This window comes from Parasteatoda tepidariorum, chromosome 1 (assembly GCF_982258835.1).
Source record: "Parasteatoda tepidariorum strain Cologne lab strain chromosome 1, Ptep-v5.0, whole genome shotgun sequence".
In the NCBI taxonomy this organism is placed as follows: domain Eukaryota; kingdom Metazoa; phylum Arthropoda; class Arachnida; order Araneae; family Theridiidae; genus Parasteatoda; species Parasteatoda tepidariorum.
This window is the reverse complement of record NC_141755.1, coordinates 53,112,705-53,134,112: the sequence shown is the minus strand read 5'-3', so window position 1 is coordinate 53,134,112 and position 21,408 is coordinate 53,112,705. Positions and strand designations below refer to the sequence as shown.

The 21,408-nt window shown below is 29.1% G+C and overlaps 1 protein-coding gene across 4 annotated transcripts in view; it reads left to right on the top strand.

The window, feature by feature from the left end:
* snu (ABC-type transporter snustorr) overlaps positions 1–21,408 on the top strand; it is a 69,170-nt gene that overhangs the window by 7,893 nt on the left and 39,869 nt on the right. For 2 of the 4 annotated variants that reach the window (XM_071179806.2, XM_071179807.2), the window contains exons 2-3: positions 15,225–15,384; positions 21,020–21,174. The exons of 1 other annotated variant lie outside the window; for it this stretch is intronic. In XM_071179806.2, coding sequence (XP_071035907.2) covers positions 15,225–15,384; positions 21,020–21,174 — 315 coding nt within the window. The remainder of the gene's footprint in view (positions 1–15,224; positions 15,385–21,019; positions 21,175–21,408) is intronic. One more of the 4 variants, XM_071179809.2, reaches the window with a different exon arrangement.

Sequence of the window (21,408 nt, the reverse complement as noted above, 5' to 3'; positions counted from 1 at the left end):
ACGTTTTTTAATGGCCAATGTGTTTAAACAACTGATTGACTTATTTAAATAATAAAATCTTTCATTATACTGCAGTTCCTTTAGAAGTCTATTCTTTAAAGGTTGCAACAATGATTAATAAAAGGGAAGGATGGGTATTTTAATCAGGAAAACAGAGATTTAAAGATTTTATCTGTAAACTTTCCTGACAATAAAAAACCTATTTTAGTGCTAAAATACTCTTAATACGAAGGTTAAAGGAAAATTTTCTGAAATATTTTAATGAATTAACTCGGAACAAAAGCATTCTGTTTTGTATCTTTTTTAGTTTACAAAGTTAAAATTTTGTCAGTTTCGAGCTTGTTTTTGAGGTACATGTTTGTTTTCTTTTTCTCTTTGGTCAGTATATCAATAACAACTTTTCTTTTCGAAAAAAGTTTTTTAAAAAAGAAATTTTATGCAAGTTTTGTTAATTCGATGCATTGATGTAACTCTCAATGAAAGGATTTATATTTTTTTCAATTTTATTGAGTATTTTATTTTCCCGTTCCTATTATTTCATTATTCTTCTTCTGAAATATTTCAATCTTAGCATTGATTAAAATTTTATTTTATTTCATTTCATTTTATTTTATTTTATTTCATTTTATTTTATTTTATTTTATTTTATTTTATTTTATTTTATTTTATTTTATTTTATTTTATTTTATTTTATTTTATTTTATTTTATTTTATTTTATTTTATTTTATTTTATTTTATTTTATAACCGGCGTTGAACAGCTGACCCAACTCTGAGTTTACGACTACCAATGTTCACCTCCTTAGCCTTGTAATTTTGAACCCAATTCAGAAGACAAGGGAACTCCTGGATCCTAGCATTGGGAGAAACTAGCCTTCGCGGAGGATTCTTTGATGGAACTAACCCTCATTTGCGTTACATGGAGAGGAAAACATCCCACGATTTTCCTGACGGCAAGGAGACTCTAACCCATGATCCGTCTACCAATGAGGTTATTTTACGTCAGTACTGTGGTTCATGGAGCTAGGAGTAAGTGGAGAAGACACTCCCATTAGCCCACTCCTTTCAAGGTGAAGCAACCGCGAGAGTTTTCCGCCATCTTACTTGCTGCGTCGTTGTGCGCTCATACATCTTTCTATTTCTAGTTAATCCATGCTTTTAAACGAAGCTTGGAGGGCGGTTTTGAAGGGTTCTTAATTTGCTTTAAAGTGTCGAGTTTAGTCTTTTAAGTTAAATAAGAGATCCATCCATCCAAGCTTTCTCCATTTTTTATTTAGCCGTTAGAATTTTCGTATTTCTAACTTTTGGAAAAAACATTTCAACTTGACAGAATCTTTGAAACAAATGGAATTCTTGGTAAAGTTAATATTAGGTCAAGTTCATTTAACAATCACTATGCACTTTTCAAAACAATTTCAAGAAGATAAAAAAGTTTATTATCCAGAAATTTAAAGGTCCAAAAAGTCAGGTAACTAATTATTTTAAGAAAAGACAGGGAAAAAAAATATTAGGTAGTTATGAATGTGTTGCATCCATGGAGCTAACTCCAAGCTGAATATAGAAATAAATTGAATACCACAATATTTTTTTTATTTTATTTAAACGACTTAAAACTCCTCATGCACCACAAAGTATAGCATGAGGCTTACAGTTCTAAGTAGAAAACACCACAGTACCACAATATTGAAAGATGTTTATTGTTAAAGAATGATTTAAGAAAGTGAAATACATAAATTTATACAAATTTCTCTTGCTAAAAATAAATCCATACATATGAAGATTTATACTTTGATAGTTTTATGAATACTGAAATAGGACATTTTTAATTGCATACAAAGTAAATCAATTTAAAGAAAAATATGTCAAAATGTTTATTAAAAAAAAGGAAAAATATGTTACAGATTAATAAAATATTATCACAGTATTCTAGTGATTATTTAAAAAAAAAATAATTCTTAAACCAGAGCAAAGGCACATTGAAAAATCTAGAAACAGATCCTTAAATATATACATATATTTTGTTTATAAATTGAATATAGCTGTTTTCAAAATTATTAAATTTGAAAGAAAAAAAATTAGCTTAGGGATTAGAAAATTCTATGCATTAAAAAAAAACAATAATAATATATATATATATATATATATACATTGAGAGAGAAACATGTTCAATGCTTTCAATGAAGCTATGTACATTTAATGTATACAACAAAAAGCAACTAACAATTTCCTTAGAGGGGTGCATTGAACTTTATAAATCCAGAAAAAGATTCTTAAATGTAGAGAAAAACACATTTAATGTTTTCAAAAGGTATACAACAAAAACATTTAGAAAAAAAAATGCTTTAACTTGGAGAATTTTTAAAACAAAAGTAGATCTATTTCATTTTACAATCGCTATGTATTTATCAATACAACTTAAATATAATTAAATTTATTAAGAATTGTAAAATTTCAACCACCCTGAGAGTTTTATAAGTTCAAACTTAAGAGTTCAAACTTACTAATTATTATACTAGTAAAGGTAGATAAACTTATTACGTTAAGAAAAATTAGAATTTAAAGAACAAGCTCTGAGCGGTTATCAATATGTCACATCCATAGAGCTAACTCATAGCTCAATATAGAAAATAAAATTGAATACCACAATATTGAAAGATGTTTCTTGTTAAAAAAAGAATTTCAGAAAGTGCAATACATAATTTATGTTCATTTCTCTTGCTAAAAATTAGTCTATACAAATCCATATTAATATACCTAAATAATTTATACTATGAAAATTTTATGAATACTTAAAATATGACATTTTTAATAGCTTACTGAGTAAATTAGTTAAAAAATTTTTTGTCAAAATATTTCTTAAAAACAAATAAAAATTAGAGATTGAGAAAATATTATCACAGTATTCTAGTGACTAACTTAAAGTATCTTAGCCCTGAGAGCAATAAACAATTTCTTTAAAAAGGTTTAACTTCACAAATCCTTATATATATATATATATATATATATATATATATATATATATATATATATATATATATATATATATATATATATATATATATATATATATATATATATATATGTAACATAAAAAGCTTCAATTAATCTTTTTATGTTAGTTTCTTTGCTATAAAACCTCATCCTAATTAATTATTCTAAACGAAATACTTTCTCACACTTTTAAAAGCCACATCCTGTTCTTAAATCTATTTTTGGCTCAACTATGCATTTAATTAAGAGCAGGACATATCTCCCTATGCTCTGTGTGGGAAAAGCGAGTTTTCTTTCATAAACCAATAGTAATCCTTATCACTTCCCTTTTCCCCTCAAATATAACAAAATAGAGGGAAATTCCTTTGCTACTTTCCCTAAGATAAAAACTTAAGCACACAGTTTTTGAGTGCGATTTGGAGCTCCGCCTTTGCTAGAAAATGTCTTAAATATACTATGTGAAGCTAATAAAATATTTTTTTTTTTTTTTTTTTTTTTTTTTTTTTTTTTTTTTGTATTTTGTGTTTTACATTTTAAATTACACATTTCTAACAAATGTTTAAAAATTTTTTTATCATGATTGAAGAGTTAACTTAAATAGTGTTTTTATGAAGAATACTTCTTATAGTGAAAAAGCTGTGTTGTGATTTTTAAACAAAAGACTTTTGAAACTGAAAAAACTGTTAAGTCAAAAAACTGTTGAAAATGAAAATTTTAAATTTGCTGATGATGCTACTACAGATTTTTGATTGTGTTAAATTTTTTACAATGAGAACATATGTAAATGTTTTATAATTTATATTACTTTTATATATTGTTACCATTACAAATTTGGTTATATTATTTGTACGTCTACCATAGGGAAGATTTTGCAAATAGATAATTTCAAAATTTTTGGATTCTAATTAGACAATTTTGGCGAAGGGGGATGTAACATAAAAAACTTCAATTAATCTTTTTATGTTAGTTTCTTTGCTATAAAACCTCATCCTAATTAATTATTCTAAACGAAATACTTTCTCACACTTTTAAAAGCCACATCCTGTTCTTAAATCTATTTTTGGCTCAACTATGCATTTAATTAAGAGCAGGACATATCTCCCTATGCTCTGTGTGGGAAAAGCGAGTTTTCTTTCATAAACCAATAGTAATCCTTATCACTTCCCTTTTCCCCTCAAATATAACAAAATAGAGGGAAATTCCTTTGCTACTTTCCCTAAGATAAAAACTTAAGCACACAGTTTTTGAGTGCGATTTGGAGCTCCGCCTTTGCTAGAAAATGTCTTAAATATACTATGTGAAGCTAATAAAATATTTTTTGCCTTCCAACTGCTATCTGCGTGGCCTAACATCACTCACCATGACTGCTACCCTTTCAAGGGGGATGTAACATAAAAAGCTTCAATTAATCTTTTTATGTTAGTTTCTTTGCTATAAAACCTCATCCTAATTAATTATTCTAAACGAAATACTTTCTCACACTTTTAAAAGCCACATCCTGTTCTTAAATCTATTTTTGGCTCAACTATGCATTTAATTAAGAGCAGGACATATCTCCCTATGCTCTGTGTGGGAAAAGCGAGTTTTCTTTCATAAACCAATAGTAATCCTTATCACTTCCCTTTTCCCCTCAAATATAACAAAATAGAGGGAAATTCCTTTGCTACTTTCCCTAAGATAAAAACTTAAGCACACAGTTTTTGAGTGCGATTTGGAGCTCCGCCTTTGCTAGAAAATGTCTTAAATATACTATGTGAAGCTAAAAAAATATTTTATTAGCTTCACATAGTATATTTAAGACATTTTCTAGCAAAGGCGGAGCTCCAAATCGCACTCAAAAACTGTGTGCTTAAGTTTTTATCTTAGGGAAAGTAGCAAAGGAATTTCCCTCTATTTTGTTATATTTGAGGGGAAAAGGGAAGTGATAAGGATTACTATTGGTTTATGAAAGAAAACTCGCTTTTCCCACACAGAGCATAGGGAGATATGTCCTGCTCTTAATTAAATGCATAGTTGAGCCAAAAATAGATTTAAGAACAGGATGTGGCTTTTAAAAGTGTGAGAAAGTATTTCGTTTAGAATAATTAATTAGGATGAGGTTTTATAGCAAAGAAACTAACATAAAAAGATTAATTGAAGCTTTTTATGTTACATATATATATATATATATATATATATATATATATATATATATATATATATATATATATATATATATATATATATATATATATATATATATATATATATATATATATATATATTCTCTATAAATAGGAAACTGATTATTGCTAAATTTAAAATAAATCAGTTTGATTTAAAAAAGGACTTTGTTTAGGGATTAGAAAACCCTACGCTTTAATAAAAATTATTATTATTTTTTTAGGGGAAATACATTAAATGAAGGTATGGAACAGAAACTATCAATACCTTAACATTAAGCAAAAACTACATCACTATAAAGCTTAGAATAAATGTATATGTAATCATGGAGTACTTTATTATTGTCTAATATTACATGCAATCACTTGTATATAATATTAGATTTTTAATAAATTTAAATTTTTTTTTTTATCTATTTCATATTTGGAATGCAATGGGACACTTTTTGGTTTTAAAAAATATCAATTTTCAGATGAATAACTTCGACAGAAATAAATAAAACTACAGCTGAAATTTTTAAAAAGTAACATAAAACCTTAAGATGCAAGAAGTCATAATTAAATAATAAGAAGTCCAAGAAAAAATAATAAGACAAAGTAAGACTACTCGAATAACGAATAAAATAAAAATGATAATAACTGTCCGAACATACGACAATTCAAGCATGAACGAGCTACAACTGCCAATGTTTTGAAGTAAGTAAGATGGCCGACGGTTAATTTCGCGGTTAACATTGCCGAGCTTTCGGTTTCACGAATTTCTGCTAGTGTCTCCTCCATCTACTCCTAGCTCCATGCTGTGGTTGGTGCGAGCGGGGTGCGGAATTAGCATCGACCAGCTATCGTTGGGATTCGAACCCGATTCCCCTCATTGAAAGGAGAACGTTCTATCTCCTGAGCCACCACGGCTCTCTTTTATGAATTATAATTTTTTAAGAGCGTTACGCGGAGAGAAAAACCACGAAAACCGGTTGGTGCAAGCGAGGTGTACAAGGCGGGGGGAAAAAAACACGGACCACCCTAAATAACTTTTGATCTAATGATCGGATCTTCACGTTTTAGGACTCAATCTTAATGGGTCTAGGGAATGGGTGACCTGAAATATACTAATTAAAAAGTGTAGACGATATTTTAGGTAACGAAATCAGACACAAAAACTTACTTTCTCTGAATAAACATACCTTTTTTTGTTGACGGGTTCGGATTTCTGACCTTCAAAATATAGGGGGAAGCCGCAATCTGGGATATATGGCCCCAATAGTTTGGTCAGAAAAGCGCTTTCAGGTTTGGACCCTTTATTGTTAATTTTACTTTTTGCGTATTTCGCAATATCTCGAGAACTTTTTAAGCGAATTAAAAAAATTTTGCAAATATTTATAAAATCCAATGACAATTCTATGCAAAAAATAACTTTTAGTAAATATTTATTATTTTTTATTATTTTATTTAATAAAGTTCGGAAAAAATATTGAATTGTTACGTATAGCATTTTTTGCATCATTTTTAAGAATATAATTCAGTTTGGATTTTTTGTAAATGACGACGCTTGATGTCGTGCACGGAGAAAAACATTCTGGTAAAATTACCGTTCAGTATAGTAAAGACATTCCTGGTGAAAATAATATAATTCTAGTTTATAAAAACAAAATATATGGTATTTAAACCATTCATTTAGCAATTTAACCGTTTATATGGTAGCTGTTTACTGAAAATTCCGATTTTTAAAAGTGGAATTCTTGTTACATCACATTTTTTTTAAAAGTGAAAATTAAATCTAACCGGTTAAATTAAATGGTTTTCATGTCATGCTCTAAAGTATGATGATGAAACTACCGAAGTTTACCAAATTTTCTCGCATTCTATAAAAACCACTTTATTGTTAGTTTTACCAAAGCACTTAGGTAACATTTATCGAGGATTCTGGTGTTCCCATTAGACAGAAACAATAAATTTTACCATATTCTGGTAGTTTTGACAATAATGGTAGTAAAATAAAACGGATTATTCTTATAATATTTGATCATTTGGTCGGATTTTTTTTCTGTAAAGTGCTTTGGTAATATCTAAAAGAAATCTATAAAAATGGGTATAACAGTTAACTGTAACTGCGGTGGAATATGCTTATTTTGCCCAAATAACACAATTTTTCTGAAGAAATATACCTTTTTTCAGGGCTCGAAAAACCGCCCGTCCTCGGCGGTCAAAAATTCCCCGCGGACAACAAATTTCTCGAATCCAACGTCTGCACGGACGGCCATTTTCCCCTTAACGTCCGTGATATATTTTCAATTTTTGTTATCTTACAAGAGTCTAGCTCCTCACTTCTAAAATGACCCTCTAATCTCGAAATACAGCAACATACTGCGCATGGTGGAATTGATGTTTTCTCTGTCTGGGAGTACTGCAGCTTTTGAAAGGGGCTTTTCAGCAATGAACTTACAAAAAAACACATTACGTACTGGTCTTAAACAAGAAGCGTCAACCGCAATTATGAACATCTACCTTAATGGAAATCCCATTTTAGATTTCTGTGCTGAAACCTCTGTAAATCATTGGCTTGATTGTGGAACTGGCAAACGTCGTATTTGATTCATTTAAAAAACGCAGTACCATCGGATAAATTGACATGATAATTGACAGATAACTTGACCTTCGCTATTTAAATTATTTCATTAAAGAAATAAATTATTTCAATAAAGAAATACTTAACTATTAGTAACCTAGTATTTCTTTTATTACCGTATAATGTTATCCTAGTATTTGTAATCCTAGTAACTACTAATTCATTGTGCAATTTATATAATTGTTAGTAATAAATAAGAGAAAATTATATTTTTATTTATTTAGAAGCGACGGGTTAGTTTCAAAGGAGGACGGGTACATTGTTGGACAAGCCGTCCTCGGGGACGGGTAAAATTTCTAAGTTTTTTCGAGCCCTGCCTTTTTTTCCCCCATCGAATTTGGATTTATCGTCCCCAAAATATAGAATGGAGGTAGAAAAATTTTGAAAAAATGGTTTTTATAGTTTAACCGTTAAAGGTTCAAAAATTTGTTGCTCTAATGTTATTTTAACGTGTCACATTTCTCCTTATAACTTTTAAATGATTGGTTAAACTACAATAATTCTTTCTCAAAAAGTTTTGAGCCATCAACCCCAAAGGCAAATATGCAATATAATGTGGAATTCAGATAAATTAAATATTTTTTATCAATTTATTTGTTAATGATTTATCAATTGTAAAATACAAAAACTTTTATGTCTTCAGATTTTTAAGATTTTTTTGAAACCTAAATCTAGATTTTTATGCCATTTTATTAATAAAAAATTGGTTAAAATCTAATTTAAAAAACTAATTATTGAATGGTATTGAAAAGACACCCCATTTTAAGTTTGCATTGCCAAATTGTGGTACTTCACATTGTACAGTGCGTAAGATAAAAAACGGACCAACCTGAATAAAATTTTGGAATAATTAGACCTTTGGAATAATTGGACATTTTGGAAAACTTAATCTTAAAGGTTCAAGGGAATGACCTCATGTATGCTAATTAATTAGTGCGGACTATATTTTACGAATTTTGTATTTTGCCACAAAAACCGTACTTTCTTTGAATTCAGAGAATATAGTTTGGTCAGAAGAGGTGTCCTGAACCCATTAATCTTAATTTTACTTTTTGCATATTCCGCCATAATTCGAAAGCCTTTTAAGCGAATTGAATATAAAATTCTTTTATCCAAAGATAGTTTCATGCAAAATATAGCTTTTAATAAATATTTATAAATATTTCATTTAACAATAGTCGCAAATATTTTGCATTGTAAGGTATACAATTTTTGGCATCACTTAAAAGAATGGCAAAATACAAAATTTTTGCAAAATCTGAAAGAATCGTTTTTTTTTTTTTTTTTTAAATTTGACGTAAATCTGATTTTACCGATGCCAAAAGTCGGCAACATTCCAATTTTTTTGCAAGCTCCCCTAATAGTGAAAATTGTATAAAATTTGGTTTCAGGGTATATTTTTCCATTCTATAAAAATATTCTGCAACGGTTATAGATAACTATTATATATAATTCAAGAGATTTTTTTCTTTTGAAATATTGCCATAACATTTTACAGATTGAAGATCTGATTAACAGTTCAAAAGTAATAGAGGTCTTTTTTTGCTGACTGTACTTTTCCAAATAATTACTTGATAATGTTGTATCTGTACAGCCCTATTAAGTTTGCGTTTCTCTCTTTTTATAATATCTTTTGAGGAAGAAAAGAAAAGGCAGATTCTGTACGTTACTGAAAGTAAAAGTCGTTTAATGTTTGTTATAAAAGATTAAAATAAAAATCGTTCATCTATTTCGTAAGCTTTGAGTCTTCATAATCATCATAGATAAAAATGTTTCTTTGAAAATATTGATACAAAGAAGAAAAAAACTTAGAGAGATATTAATAGGTTGCTTTATCATTTCAAAATCCAAGATAGAAATTTTTTTTTTTTTTAAATAATATTTTTAACCTAATTCATGTGTACTTTAGACTTTTGGAATTATTTAATCTGCTAACTATTATTTTCAAATTATGTAATGTCATTTTTAAGTATTTATGGCACAAGCGAGCTGATTTCAATGATTTCAAAAGCTGATGATAAGCTGATTTAAAATAATGGCATCAATTTTTTTTCAGTCATATAAGGATTTTTTTACAAACAAATCTTTAATAGAGAAAAATATCTACTTAACATATTCTAGGCTGGGTGACCTAGAATATGCTAAATAGTCATTTTTAGAAACTAATTATATTTTTATAGTCAATAGACATTTTTAGAGCGAAACTAAAACCATTTCAACATAGACAAGTGAGGTATGGCTTCTGATATGCATTTCTACTCCGAATTTAATGAGATCAAGCTCAAATTGATAGATCTTATAGATGCTATCAATTACGTTTTAAATTAAAATTACACTTTTGTATTTATACCCATCCAATCCAAGCTTTCTGCTTATATTAAGGTACACAGTTTCCAAAGCGCTTAATCGAATAGTACTAAAAGTTGTAGGAGTTTTTAAAAATCAGAAGTACAGTATAGTACTTACAAAATTTTACGCGTTTGATATTGACAAACGATACCTTAGATTTTATGCATTGTTTTATACTAAATCGAATGAGATCGAAATCAATTCTAAAGGATCATTAGTTTATTATGAAGAATAATCATCATTCAATAAATAGAATCATTAGTTTATTATGTCAATTTATAAGAATTATGAATTTAATTATCAAAGGTTTTGTATTATGCCGATTCACGCAATCGACATTGCTACAGATCAGTGGTTCCCAAATGGTGTTTCGTGGGACCCTAGGGTTCTGTGGAAGAGTTAAAAGGGTTTCGAGAGTTAGGCTTTTTTTTAACCGCAGTAATTTTGCAACTATTGATTATATTTAAATTTAATGAATTAGACATATGCATTTAATATTTCGGTCATCTTTATGAAATTATATAAATTGAAATGCGAATGAAAATGAAATGGTACTTCTTAAAATATATATATAATATAAATATATATATTTTTAATAACAATATAATGAATAAATTATAAAAAAAGACATGCATTTAAAAAAATTGCATTCTTATTTCCAAGAAGCTTTGCAAATCAAATTAAATTGACTTTATGTGCTGATGAAGAAATATGTCTTAGGAGAATAAATATTTTCAACATTTATAACAATTCTTTTTAGTTTTCATTTCAGAGAAAACCATATTTCGCCACATTTTACTTGTTTTCAGTTTATGTACTTACACCAAGAACAAATTCGGTACTAGGCTAGACAAAGCTCCTAAATGTGAATTTAGCTGTAGGACATAAAATCTAATTTAAAATTATTAAAGATAAAACAATGAAAATTTTTTTTCCTCTTATTAAACAATCTCAAAATAAAATGCTATATCATTGTTGAATACGTTCATAATTATCTTTATGTACTTTGTTTTTTTAAAAATAGTTGTTGCCTCCCCGAAGGAAGTTTGGATGAACCTACAGGTTTCCATTGCCGAAAAAAATTGGGAACAGCTGCTATAGATAGACAAACGATGTATTGTTTCACCTGATAGGGCCACACTAAGGCCATTTCATTGTACCCAGCTAAAACTAGCAGGTTAAATCGAAGCGACATCAGTTTTCTAACTTAATTTGCTCCACTCCACTTTGAGGACCTTAGCTGTAAGATCTCCCTTTTTTCATCAACCAAAATATCTTCAGAGAATCATACTCTGCAGAAAATACTACACATCGAATTTCACACACAATTATCTCCTCTCCTGCCTGGAACTAGAGGCTAGTCAGAATTTGAGACAGGGACTCCTTGGTCATTCCTTGGACATAGGTCATTCCCCAGGCGGGCATTGGAAAAAATATTATATTATATTATATTATATTATATTATATTATATTATATTATATTATATTATATTATATTATATTATATTATATTATATTATATTATATTATATTATATTATATTATATTATATTATATTATATTATATTATATTATATTATATTATACGGATATAATATAATATATTATATTATATCCGACGTTGAACAGCTGACCCAATTTTGGGTTTAAGACTACTAATGTTCAACTCCGTAGCCTTGTAATTTTGAACTCAATCCAGAGGACAAGGAAACTCTTGAATCAGTACCCCCAGATATATGATTTGTTATTAGAACATGGAGGACTTTGCGACTCGACAGATGTAACGTGCATCAGTCACCATTTACTATATGGGGAGACTTCGGCCGGCGGGGATCGAACCCACGAACTCTTTGACAAGGGCCCAGTGCCCTTCCAGCCAGGCTAACACCATCATACGTACTCGTAGAGTTGGTCAAGCCTATTGGCTAAATCAGCTAAGATAAACAACAGCAATAAAACGATATATTGGACTCTATATGTAATGTTTTACGCTAAACTCAGGCACGAAAGGAATTTGTCTATTCGAAAAGTAGTCAAAATTTCGATTGTAAGATTCCAACTTCACTGACATAAATGCGAGTTTATAAAAACAGTGAAATATTGTTTTTTACTATAATTATTTTTTTTAAGGAAAATTAATTTCATCGGTCTTATATCTCGAGATTTATTCGAAAGATTAGTTTTGCATTTTGTATGATTTCATTGTATATTCTTGATGAGATTTCATTTTCTTTATCCATTGATAAGTGCATAGTTTTCAGATGAACCATTTTATTTATCGCCAAATAATCTCGATTTGATTGCAAAACACTTTACAATATTTTATTATTATGAATTTTATGCTTTCTATTGTACTATTTCTGAAAAAGTTACCATTTTTTAAGATTATATAAAGTTCTATTCTGTTCCGACTCAGCGATTACTGTATCTTCGTCCTTCAAAAACAAGTTTTTTTTTTCGATTGATAGATGATAAAACACGTGTCTTTGTATGCAATATACGTCTTGTATATCGAAGAAAAATTAATTAAGTCTTTCTCTTGTCACGCAAATGCATAAATTAACTTATTTAATTTATTCGCAACAATGAAAGGAAAGCTGTCATTCGAAATGATTTTTCTTTTAAAAAAAGGATTCTGCTCAACATTATTATGTTAAAAAAATAGAAGAGTTCATGGAGCTCCACATTTTAACGTTTTTCAATGATTCTTCAGAGATTCATTCTTTCAACAATTACAATTGAAAAGAAGAAAATGATGGCATCGTTAGGGACATGCTCGGGATCAGAATTACATGAAATAAAGCTCCAAAAATATGAAACTGAATTAGTTAAACATCAAAGTACATATGAATAAATAGATACGAAATCAAACAAAAGTTATTAACATTTTCATAGCTGTTTGAATATATAAATTTTTCTGCAACGCACGTCCCAGTTTAGAACTCTTTCTGCTTTCAAAAGAAAATATTGATACTTAGCATCGAAAAAGTATTATTAGAAAAGCATTTATACTGTTCAATACTGTTTAAAGAAGGAACATCTCGATATTTTTTTGTCGTTACTAAATTTTGATTTATATTTCATCTTATCAATATTGATACATAATTATCTATATTGATTCGTGTCAGGGTTTGTTGATTTAAATCAGCTTGATTTAAATCACGATTTAAATCATGATTTATATCAAATGATTCTTTTTTTTAAAAAAATCATTAATTTTAAATCAACTGATTTTTTTATATCTATATATTGATTTTAAAAGTTAATAAACGGTGTTTTAAATTATTGATACTTTAATTAATTTCTTTTCTTAGTTTTAAAATTTATTTTAAATAAATTGCTGCATTAATTAATTTTTGTTCACGAAGTGATTTTCTTGATGTGTGTTCCAACACATTTGAAATTACATTTTTAAAAATCTTTTGATTCTTAAGATTGAAAGTACAGATTAAAGTAAGCATTTAATGCTGTCTTAATATAGACTTGTATAGCTGAAGAAAGTAATTAATAAACATGAATTTTTTTTCAACAAAAAAAAAATGTAAATAATGTTAATTAAAATTCTGCCTTTTGTTTGAAAAAGCATGGATTTAAAATCTAGATTATATTTTATTGGTGGAAAATGTATATTTCTAAGGCTTGAGTTTATATTAAAAAGAAATTACCCTACTATGCGAAAAATAGAAAAAAAGAGGCTGATGAATTCAGATATTTTTTTCCTGATATAGTGACATTTTTCCTTTTCAAAGTCTATTTGAAGCAGTGAGGTTATTAACTGATAACTGGTATTTTTTTCCATTATATGTTTACAGTATCTTTGACATTATCGGATTTTCTATAAAGAAATTTTGTGAAAAAAAATTCCAATGAGTACATAGATTTTTAACAAATTTATTTTAGCTTAACTTATCTATTTTGATATAGGATTAAAAATTAATATTTTAATAAAAAAATATATAGATTAAATATTTATTTATTTTTTGATGAATGACTACATTCATAAACACAATCTGTTACAATTTTTAATTTTCACAGATTATGTTTCTGTAATTTTCAAAATTATGTTTCTGTAATTTTCAAAATTATGTTTCTGTAATTTTCACAAAATAGGTACCTTTCAGAAAAACCTAGACAGACTCCTGAAGTATTCTTTAAATTCTCTATTTCTTCTAGTCTTTAAATTTCATTCATGCATTTGTTTCAAAATGGTTGCTATGCATTATAATGAAAAATTATTTTAGTAAGTTAGAGCTTCTAAAATATTGTTATAATATAGTTTTAATATTAATTTAATTAAACATTTATAAAGCTTTTTAATCATAAATTTAAGTTCTTACAATGTATTTGAATAAAAATCAAAAAAATCTGATTTAAATCAAAAAAATCATGTTTTTCTTTAAATGAAAAAAAATCACAAACCTTGATTCGTGTATGAGTAAAAGCCTTATTAGTCAGTTCTGGTTATTATGCAATTAAATGCGCATAACCAAAACACATAAATCTCTTAAAAAGTTGAATTCAGTTTATTATGGTTCCGAACCAGAACAGATCTAATTCTGGGATGTTATGCTGGTAAACAGAAATGTTATGCTGGTGTAATTCTTCTCGTTTACAATAGATTTTTTCTCATTAATTTCAAAAAAAAAATTTGAGATTTTATTTGGTCCAAAATAATAATTGAGAATTCGCTTACTATTTCAAATGAAACATATCAACAAAAAACAACCTTGTTTCTTTTTTTTTCCTTTTTTAGATAGTTAGATTTATTTTAGAAAGAAAAATGCCGATATTATCGAACTGAAGTATGCGGATATCAGTGAATACTGTCGAAAAATACCGAAAGAAAGTATCTGTATTTCACACTTGTCAATGTTTATTCAATGTTGCTAGGGCGAAATAATTTCCGTTTTTTTTGTAAGCATTTTTAAGATTTTTGTTTGAAAGACAACTAATCTATCATCTTTCAATAATTTCTTCCATAATTATTGAATTTTTTTATAAAAAAGTTTCCTTGAATCATTTAATTGTTTTGTATGGTTTTAAAACTTTAGTTATTGTATTGCTTTAGTATCTGTTATTAAATGAATGTTAATATTTCAGATACGGTTTGCTTGGCCCGAGTGGTTGCGGCAAAACTACACTGTTGAAATGTATCATAGGCCGGCACAATCCAAAAAGTGGGACCATTCGGATCTATGGGAAAACCCCAGGTTCAAAAGGATTCACAATCCCTGGTTGTGGACTAGGGTTCATGCCTCAAGTAAGCTAACAGCAATCATTATATAATATTTTAAATCATTCTTGAAAATTTTCCCTTGCATGTAATTTTATTTGACTTCGCTACTCGCCTTATAGATTTCGTTTTGTGATTTATTCTGTTTTTCTTTAAATTTTATTATCTGTTTTTTATGTGATATTTATTACTTAATGTGTTCTATTTTCTTTCATTTTTTTTTCGAGTACTCCTCACACTATTGTATTGATATATTTTGCTTTGGCTATATTGATACAATATTAGAAAAGCACTCCATTTTGCGGATATAATCGTGTGAGCTGATGAGGAAATTTTGAGTTTACGATTATCAATGTTCAACTCCGTAGCCTTGTAATTTTGAACTTAATCCAGAAGAAAAAGGAACTCTTTGACCGAGTATTGGGAGAATTTTGCCTTCGCGGAGGACTTTGAATAGAACTAAGCCGCATTTGCGTTACACGGAGAGGAAAACTTCACACGGTTAGCCTGACGGCAAGGGGACTCTAACCCATGATCCGTCTACCACTGAGGATATCATATAAACATTAATTTTTTCCAATGATTTTAAATTACGAACCTATTTTCTTTTCTACCGCAGCTTTGGTGAAGTTAAACTCTACTCTTTACTATTTATTCTAATCAAACCAAACGCTTTGTTTTACTGTTTAATTCTTGGATAATGCAATCAACAAAACTACTACAGCATTTAATTTAATTTAACCTGATTTCAAGCTGTTATATTCCTCAATATACGATTTAAGCTAGCCATGTATAGTTTGTCTAAAATAAGAACTCCCCTAGCCATTCGTCTAGATCTAGACCCGTGGCCGTGACTATGGTGGGGTATAACTATTTCGGAGGGAGTTATCACCTTAGACAAACTATATTTCACCCAACGCTTCGTTACCTTATCAGATAATCGGAACCTTCGGGAGAGATCCCACAGCTGCCTACTTCTGTAGTGCTGCATCTCTCTCCAAGATACATGAATAAATAAATGAAACTTCACTCATGTATATTAGAGACAAAATGCTTTTTTTCTACTCTATTTGCCTTCCAACTACCACTATGACTTTCCATACAATGTTAGAAATTCACGATGAATACGATTAGAGCTGTAAACTTTCGAAGGTGTCCCGTTAAAAGATCAGTATTAGAATCAGAAATTTTGGGCTGATACTGACAAACCAAAGAGAATCCTAAAGGGCAAGAAAGAGAGAGAGAGGACAAAGTGTTATGCTTTTTAAAAAAGTATATCATTCTGTTAATTTTCGCTTGAGATTTCCTTTTGTTTTAAAAATAGTAATAAGATGTATAACTTAATATTTTCATTTCTGCTTTAGAAAATTGAGTTTTATTTTTTGTTTTGACCACACATTAATAATTTAGCGAAACACATAAAGGTCTTAACAATATCCTTTATCTTAAGTGTTATCATAGTTAAAATAATTGCTAATTACAATTGGTAAATCAATTGTTATTTCGCTACCACTATAAAAACGTAAACTATGGAAACGTATAAATTTTGTTACCACTTTAAATGTATAAAATCTAAGAAAAAGCAAGTAATTGTTAGCTTCTAAGTTATACTGTATTCAGTTAAAGTTATACTGTTCCATAAAAAGTGGTAATAAGTTTATATTTAAACTATAATACCGGATGAAATGACACTCTCTGTTCAAGCTGATTTTTTTAAAATAAATGCGCATAATGCGTTTTACATGCTATATTTAGTCGGCAACAAATGACAGAAATTCAACCAGGGATATCTAAAACCCACAATTTATTCCTAGGGCACTCCTTGGCCCAGGTCCAAGAGGGCGTGGGTTCGATCCCCGTCAACCGAAGACTCCCCGTATAGTAAATGGTGACTGATGCACGTTAAATCTGTCGAGTCACAAAGTCCTCCATGTTCCCATAACAAATCATACCTCTTGGGGTACTGATCCAGGAGTTTCCTTGTCTTCTGGATTGGGTTAAAATTACAAGGCTACAGAGTTGAACATTAGTAGTCGTAAACCCGAAATTGGGTCAGTTGTTCAACGGTTATAAAATCATAAAATTGACTGAATTGTTTTGCTCTCAATAAAAATATACAGATGTTACAAGAAGTAAGTTGGTAAAATAAGTAATAAATATTTTTTCGTTTTGCCAACAACTTTAATTTTAAAAATTCATGCCTGCAGAGTGGAAAACTTAAATTATATACTCTTCTTCATTATCTGCACTATGTATTCTCGTGGTAGCCATGGTACAAATTATGTTTAAAAGTCTATAGATCGTCGAAAAATGTTATTCGCAACTTAAGTTACAGGGTCTAGTCAAAAATATGGAAACACTTTTATTTTAACTCTTTCAAATAATCTTACTTATAGCATCAAATGCTTTGGAAGATTTTGCATGACAATTTATAAGACAATGATTGAAATTTTTAGAAATGGTGTCATTATGAACCAATGCAAAATTCGAATTAACCAAAACAGGGAGAAAAAGGTAATAATTTTTTTTTTTTTTAGCTTTGATACCAACAATTTCGAAATCATTCTATTAGGATTATGATATTTATTTAAGAATGCTTTTCAAATCTTAGTGTTATTAATGAAGGGCAGTATTTAGTGGTATTCATAAAGGGACTTTGTATGCTTAAAAAGGACATCATTTCTGAAAGCTACGATCGATCTTTCGAATTGGGCCAACAGTTTTGTCATGTAAAATCTTCCGAAACATTGGATGTTAAGAAGTATTTGTTTACTTAGAGTTGGTATAGAAGTGTCTCCATATTTTTGTCCAATCCCTGTGGATATTGTATTGTAGAGTGTAATTACTTGGATGGAGATGGTATAAGAATTAATATACTAAACACGAGAAGACTTAGTTACATCTTTGGTATTATTATTTTATAAATAACGGTGAGATAAAATTTTTATTTGGATAACTAGTTATCTACAGGATATTTTTCCTTTTAAACATTTTATGGGTTTTTTTGTTCTGCGCCTTTGTCAGAATTCCCACGGGTTTCAATTTTTTGTTTTTTTAGAGTTAGTGAAATCGCAATAAATAATGCTAAAAGGCATTGCTTCCTTATGATTCATCTATAACATTAAGAGGTCTGACAGGATGACTATGTATTTTTTGTGAAAAGTAAAATGAGGTCTTAATGGTTAAAAATGCATAAGTGCATACAAGATCCAATTTTGTAACTACTCTTTCAAATTTTTGAGGTCCGTGGGAACCTTACTACGGCTAACTTCACGTACACACCAACTTAACTATAACAATTTTTTTTCTTTTTTTTTTTTAAATATTTGAAGTAGCAGTATACTCCACTGTTACAACCTCGGAAAAGAGAATAAGCTGGTACTAGAACCATTTCATATCTATATTTGTTTTTGGAAAAATAAATAAAGCCAGGAGTTACCTACAGTTATTATAAGTAATAACACCTTTATATACTATATATATATATATATATATATATATATATATATATATATATATATATATATATATATATATATATATATATATATATATATATATATATATATATATATATATATATATATATATATATATATATATATATATATATATATATATATATATATGCTAACTCTTATTTTAGTTATTTATTTCTGGCTTATAATATTCCATTACTTCCAATTGAAGGCCATACCTTATTGGGAGGCAGTAATAAACCACCCCCCAAAAAAAGAGAAAAAAAGGGGGGGAAATATTAAAGCTAAGCACATTATTGATTAAGCGTAGCAGATACATAGTTTCCAATTTTGGCTTTCCCCCCCCCCTCAAAAAAAAATAATAAATGAATAAATAAATAAAAATTAAGTATTAAATACACTCTATAACAAAAAAATCGACGCACCAAGAAGAAGTTGTCCGATTGAAACGAAAATTGGTGGATAGGAAGACAATGTACAGAATAGTAAATGATTTAAATTTCAGAACAATTGAATAATTTATTGCAGAGTTACAGTAACAAGTTCAATTAAGTGTTGACCCGCCTCTAGCCTGGATACAAGCTGCCACACGGCGTGGCATAGACCGATAAAGCTCTCGGATGGTCTCTTGCGGTATTTCCTGCCACATTCGATCCAATTATCGAGCGAGGTCATCAACATTCCTTGCCAGATGCAATCGCCTTCCCATCATGTCCCAGACATGCTCGATGAGAGAGAGCTCTGGTGATCTGGCAGTCCAAGGAAGAGTTTGACAAGCTTACAGACAGTTCAAAGCAACGCATGCCGTATGTGGTCTGGCATTGTCCTGCTGAAAAACCAGCCCAGGGCGCTGCAAAAGAAACGGTAGCAAAACAGCTCTCAGAATGTCGTCGACGTACCGCTGTGCAGTAAGTGTACCTCTAATGACGACCAATGGGGTCCGGCTGTCAAAGGAAATGGCACCCCAGACCATAATGCCTTGTTGAGGGCCGGTGTGGCGTGCAATAGTGAAAGCAGGATCCCCCCTCTGCCCTGTGCGTCTCTAAACACGTCTTCGATGATCGTCAGGACACAGTTAGAAGCGGGATTCGTCGCTAAAGACTATACGTCCCCAGTCGGCATCATTCCAGTCCTATGTGTTCAAAACATTCATGCATACGAAATTTCAAAGCAATCGGATGATTGCTTCTTGGTGCTTCGATTTTTTTGTTATAGAGTGTATATTCTTTTACAAACGACAAATCTGAGTGTTAACATATTTCAATAGTAGTATTTTCATAGCTGCCAACTGAACATATGATTAGGGGGAAAATATTTTTTCAAAAGTTTATGCTTTAATATTTTATACTTTATTTTATACAGTTATTTTAACCTTCATTTTAGTAAAAAAATGTACAGTTTAGGTTTAATATTTTCCAGAGGAATTTTTTTTTTATGTAAGGTTAACTATTTACTACATTTTGTCAATATCCTGCTAACTCTTATTTTAGTTATTTATTTACTGCGGCTCGCCATTGCCTTATAATATTCCATTACTTCTAATTGAAGGCTATACCTTATTGGGCGGCAGTAATAAACCACCAAAAAAAATGGAAAAATATTAAAGTTATGCACATTACTGATTAGCATAGCAGATACATAGTTTTCAATTTTGGCTTTTGCAAAAAAAAATATTTTAAAAATTAAGTATTAAATATTCTAAAATGTAATATCAGAAGAATATCAAATATAAATTACGAATATTTTTTAATACAAATATTTCCGATGCATACTTCGTTTGAAATTGATTAAAAAGTACAAAATAAGTTTTTACAGTGCTAATACTTTTGATAGATATTTTGTCGGAAACTGATCTTTAAAAAAATGTGTAAAATTTGGCCTTTTTTCCTACGAGTTTGAAAAATATTGGAATTTTTAGGTTTATATCTGTTTAGAAAGCTTTTAATTTACTACAATTGTAATTTAGCTACTTCTTAATAAAATCTTCGGTCAAAGGTTGGTAAAACACAAGAAGTTCGTCAAAAGTTAGCATGGATGTTTTTTAATTTTTTTCATTCATTTTCTTAAAATGTTGTCCGAACTGATTCAATCTCGATAGGATTAATTGTCTTGAAATTTTATAAGAACTCGTTCATTTTCTCGAAATTCTTTATCGTAAGATTCATTCTTTGAAAAAATTTCAGGAACTCGGTCTCTATCCAGAAATCTCAGCTGAAGAAACTTTAACTTATTTTGGAAGACTCTATCAAATGGATCATTCCTTAATCAAAGAAAGAATCTCATTTCTGACCACATTCTTGGACATTCCAGACAAAAAGAAACAAATAAAAAATTTGAGGTATGTAAAAAAAAGGAAACGGTGATTTCTTGTCGTTTTCTTACTAAAGAGTTAACAGAAAATTCACACGTTTAATTTATGTACGCGCATCTACAAAAAGAATCTATTAACTTCAAGAAAGGAATCTATCTCAACAAGTGAATCTTGCAAAAACTAAAAAGGAAATTTATGTAATTTTCTGAAGCTATATAAATTAATTCTAATATTGTTTATTGCTGATATAATATTTGCGAG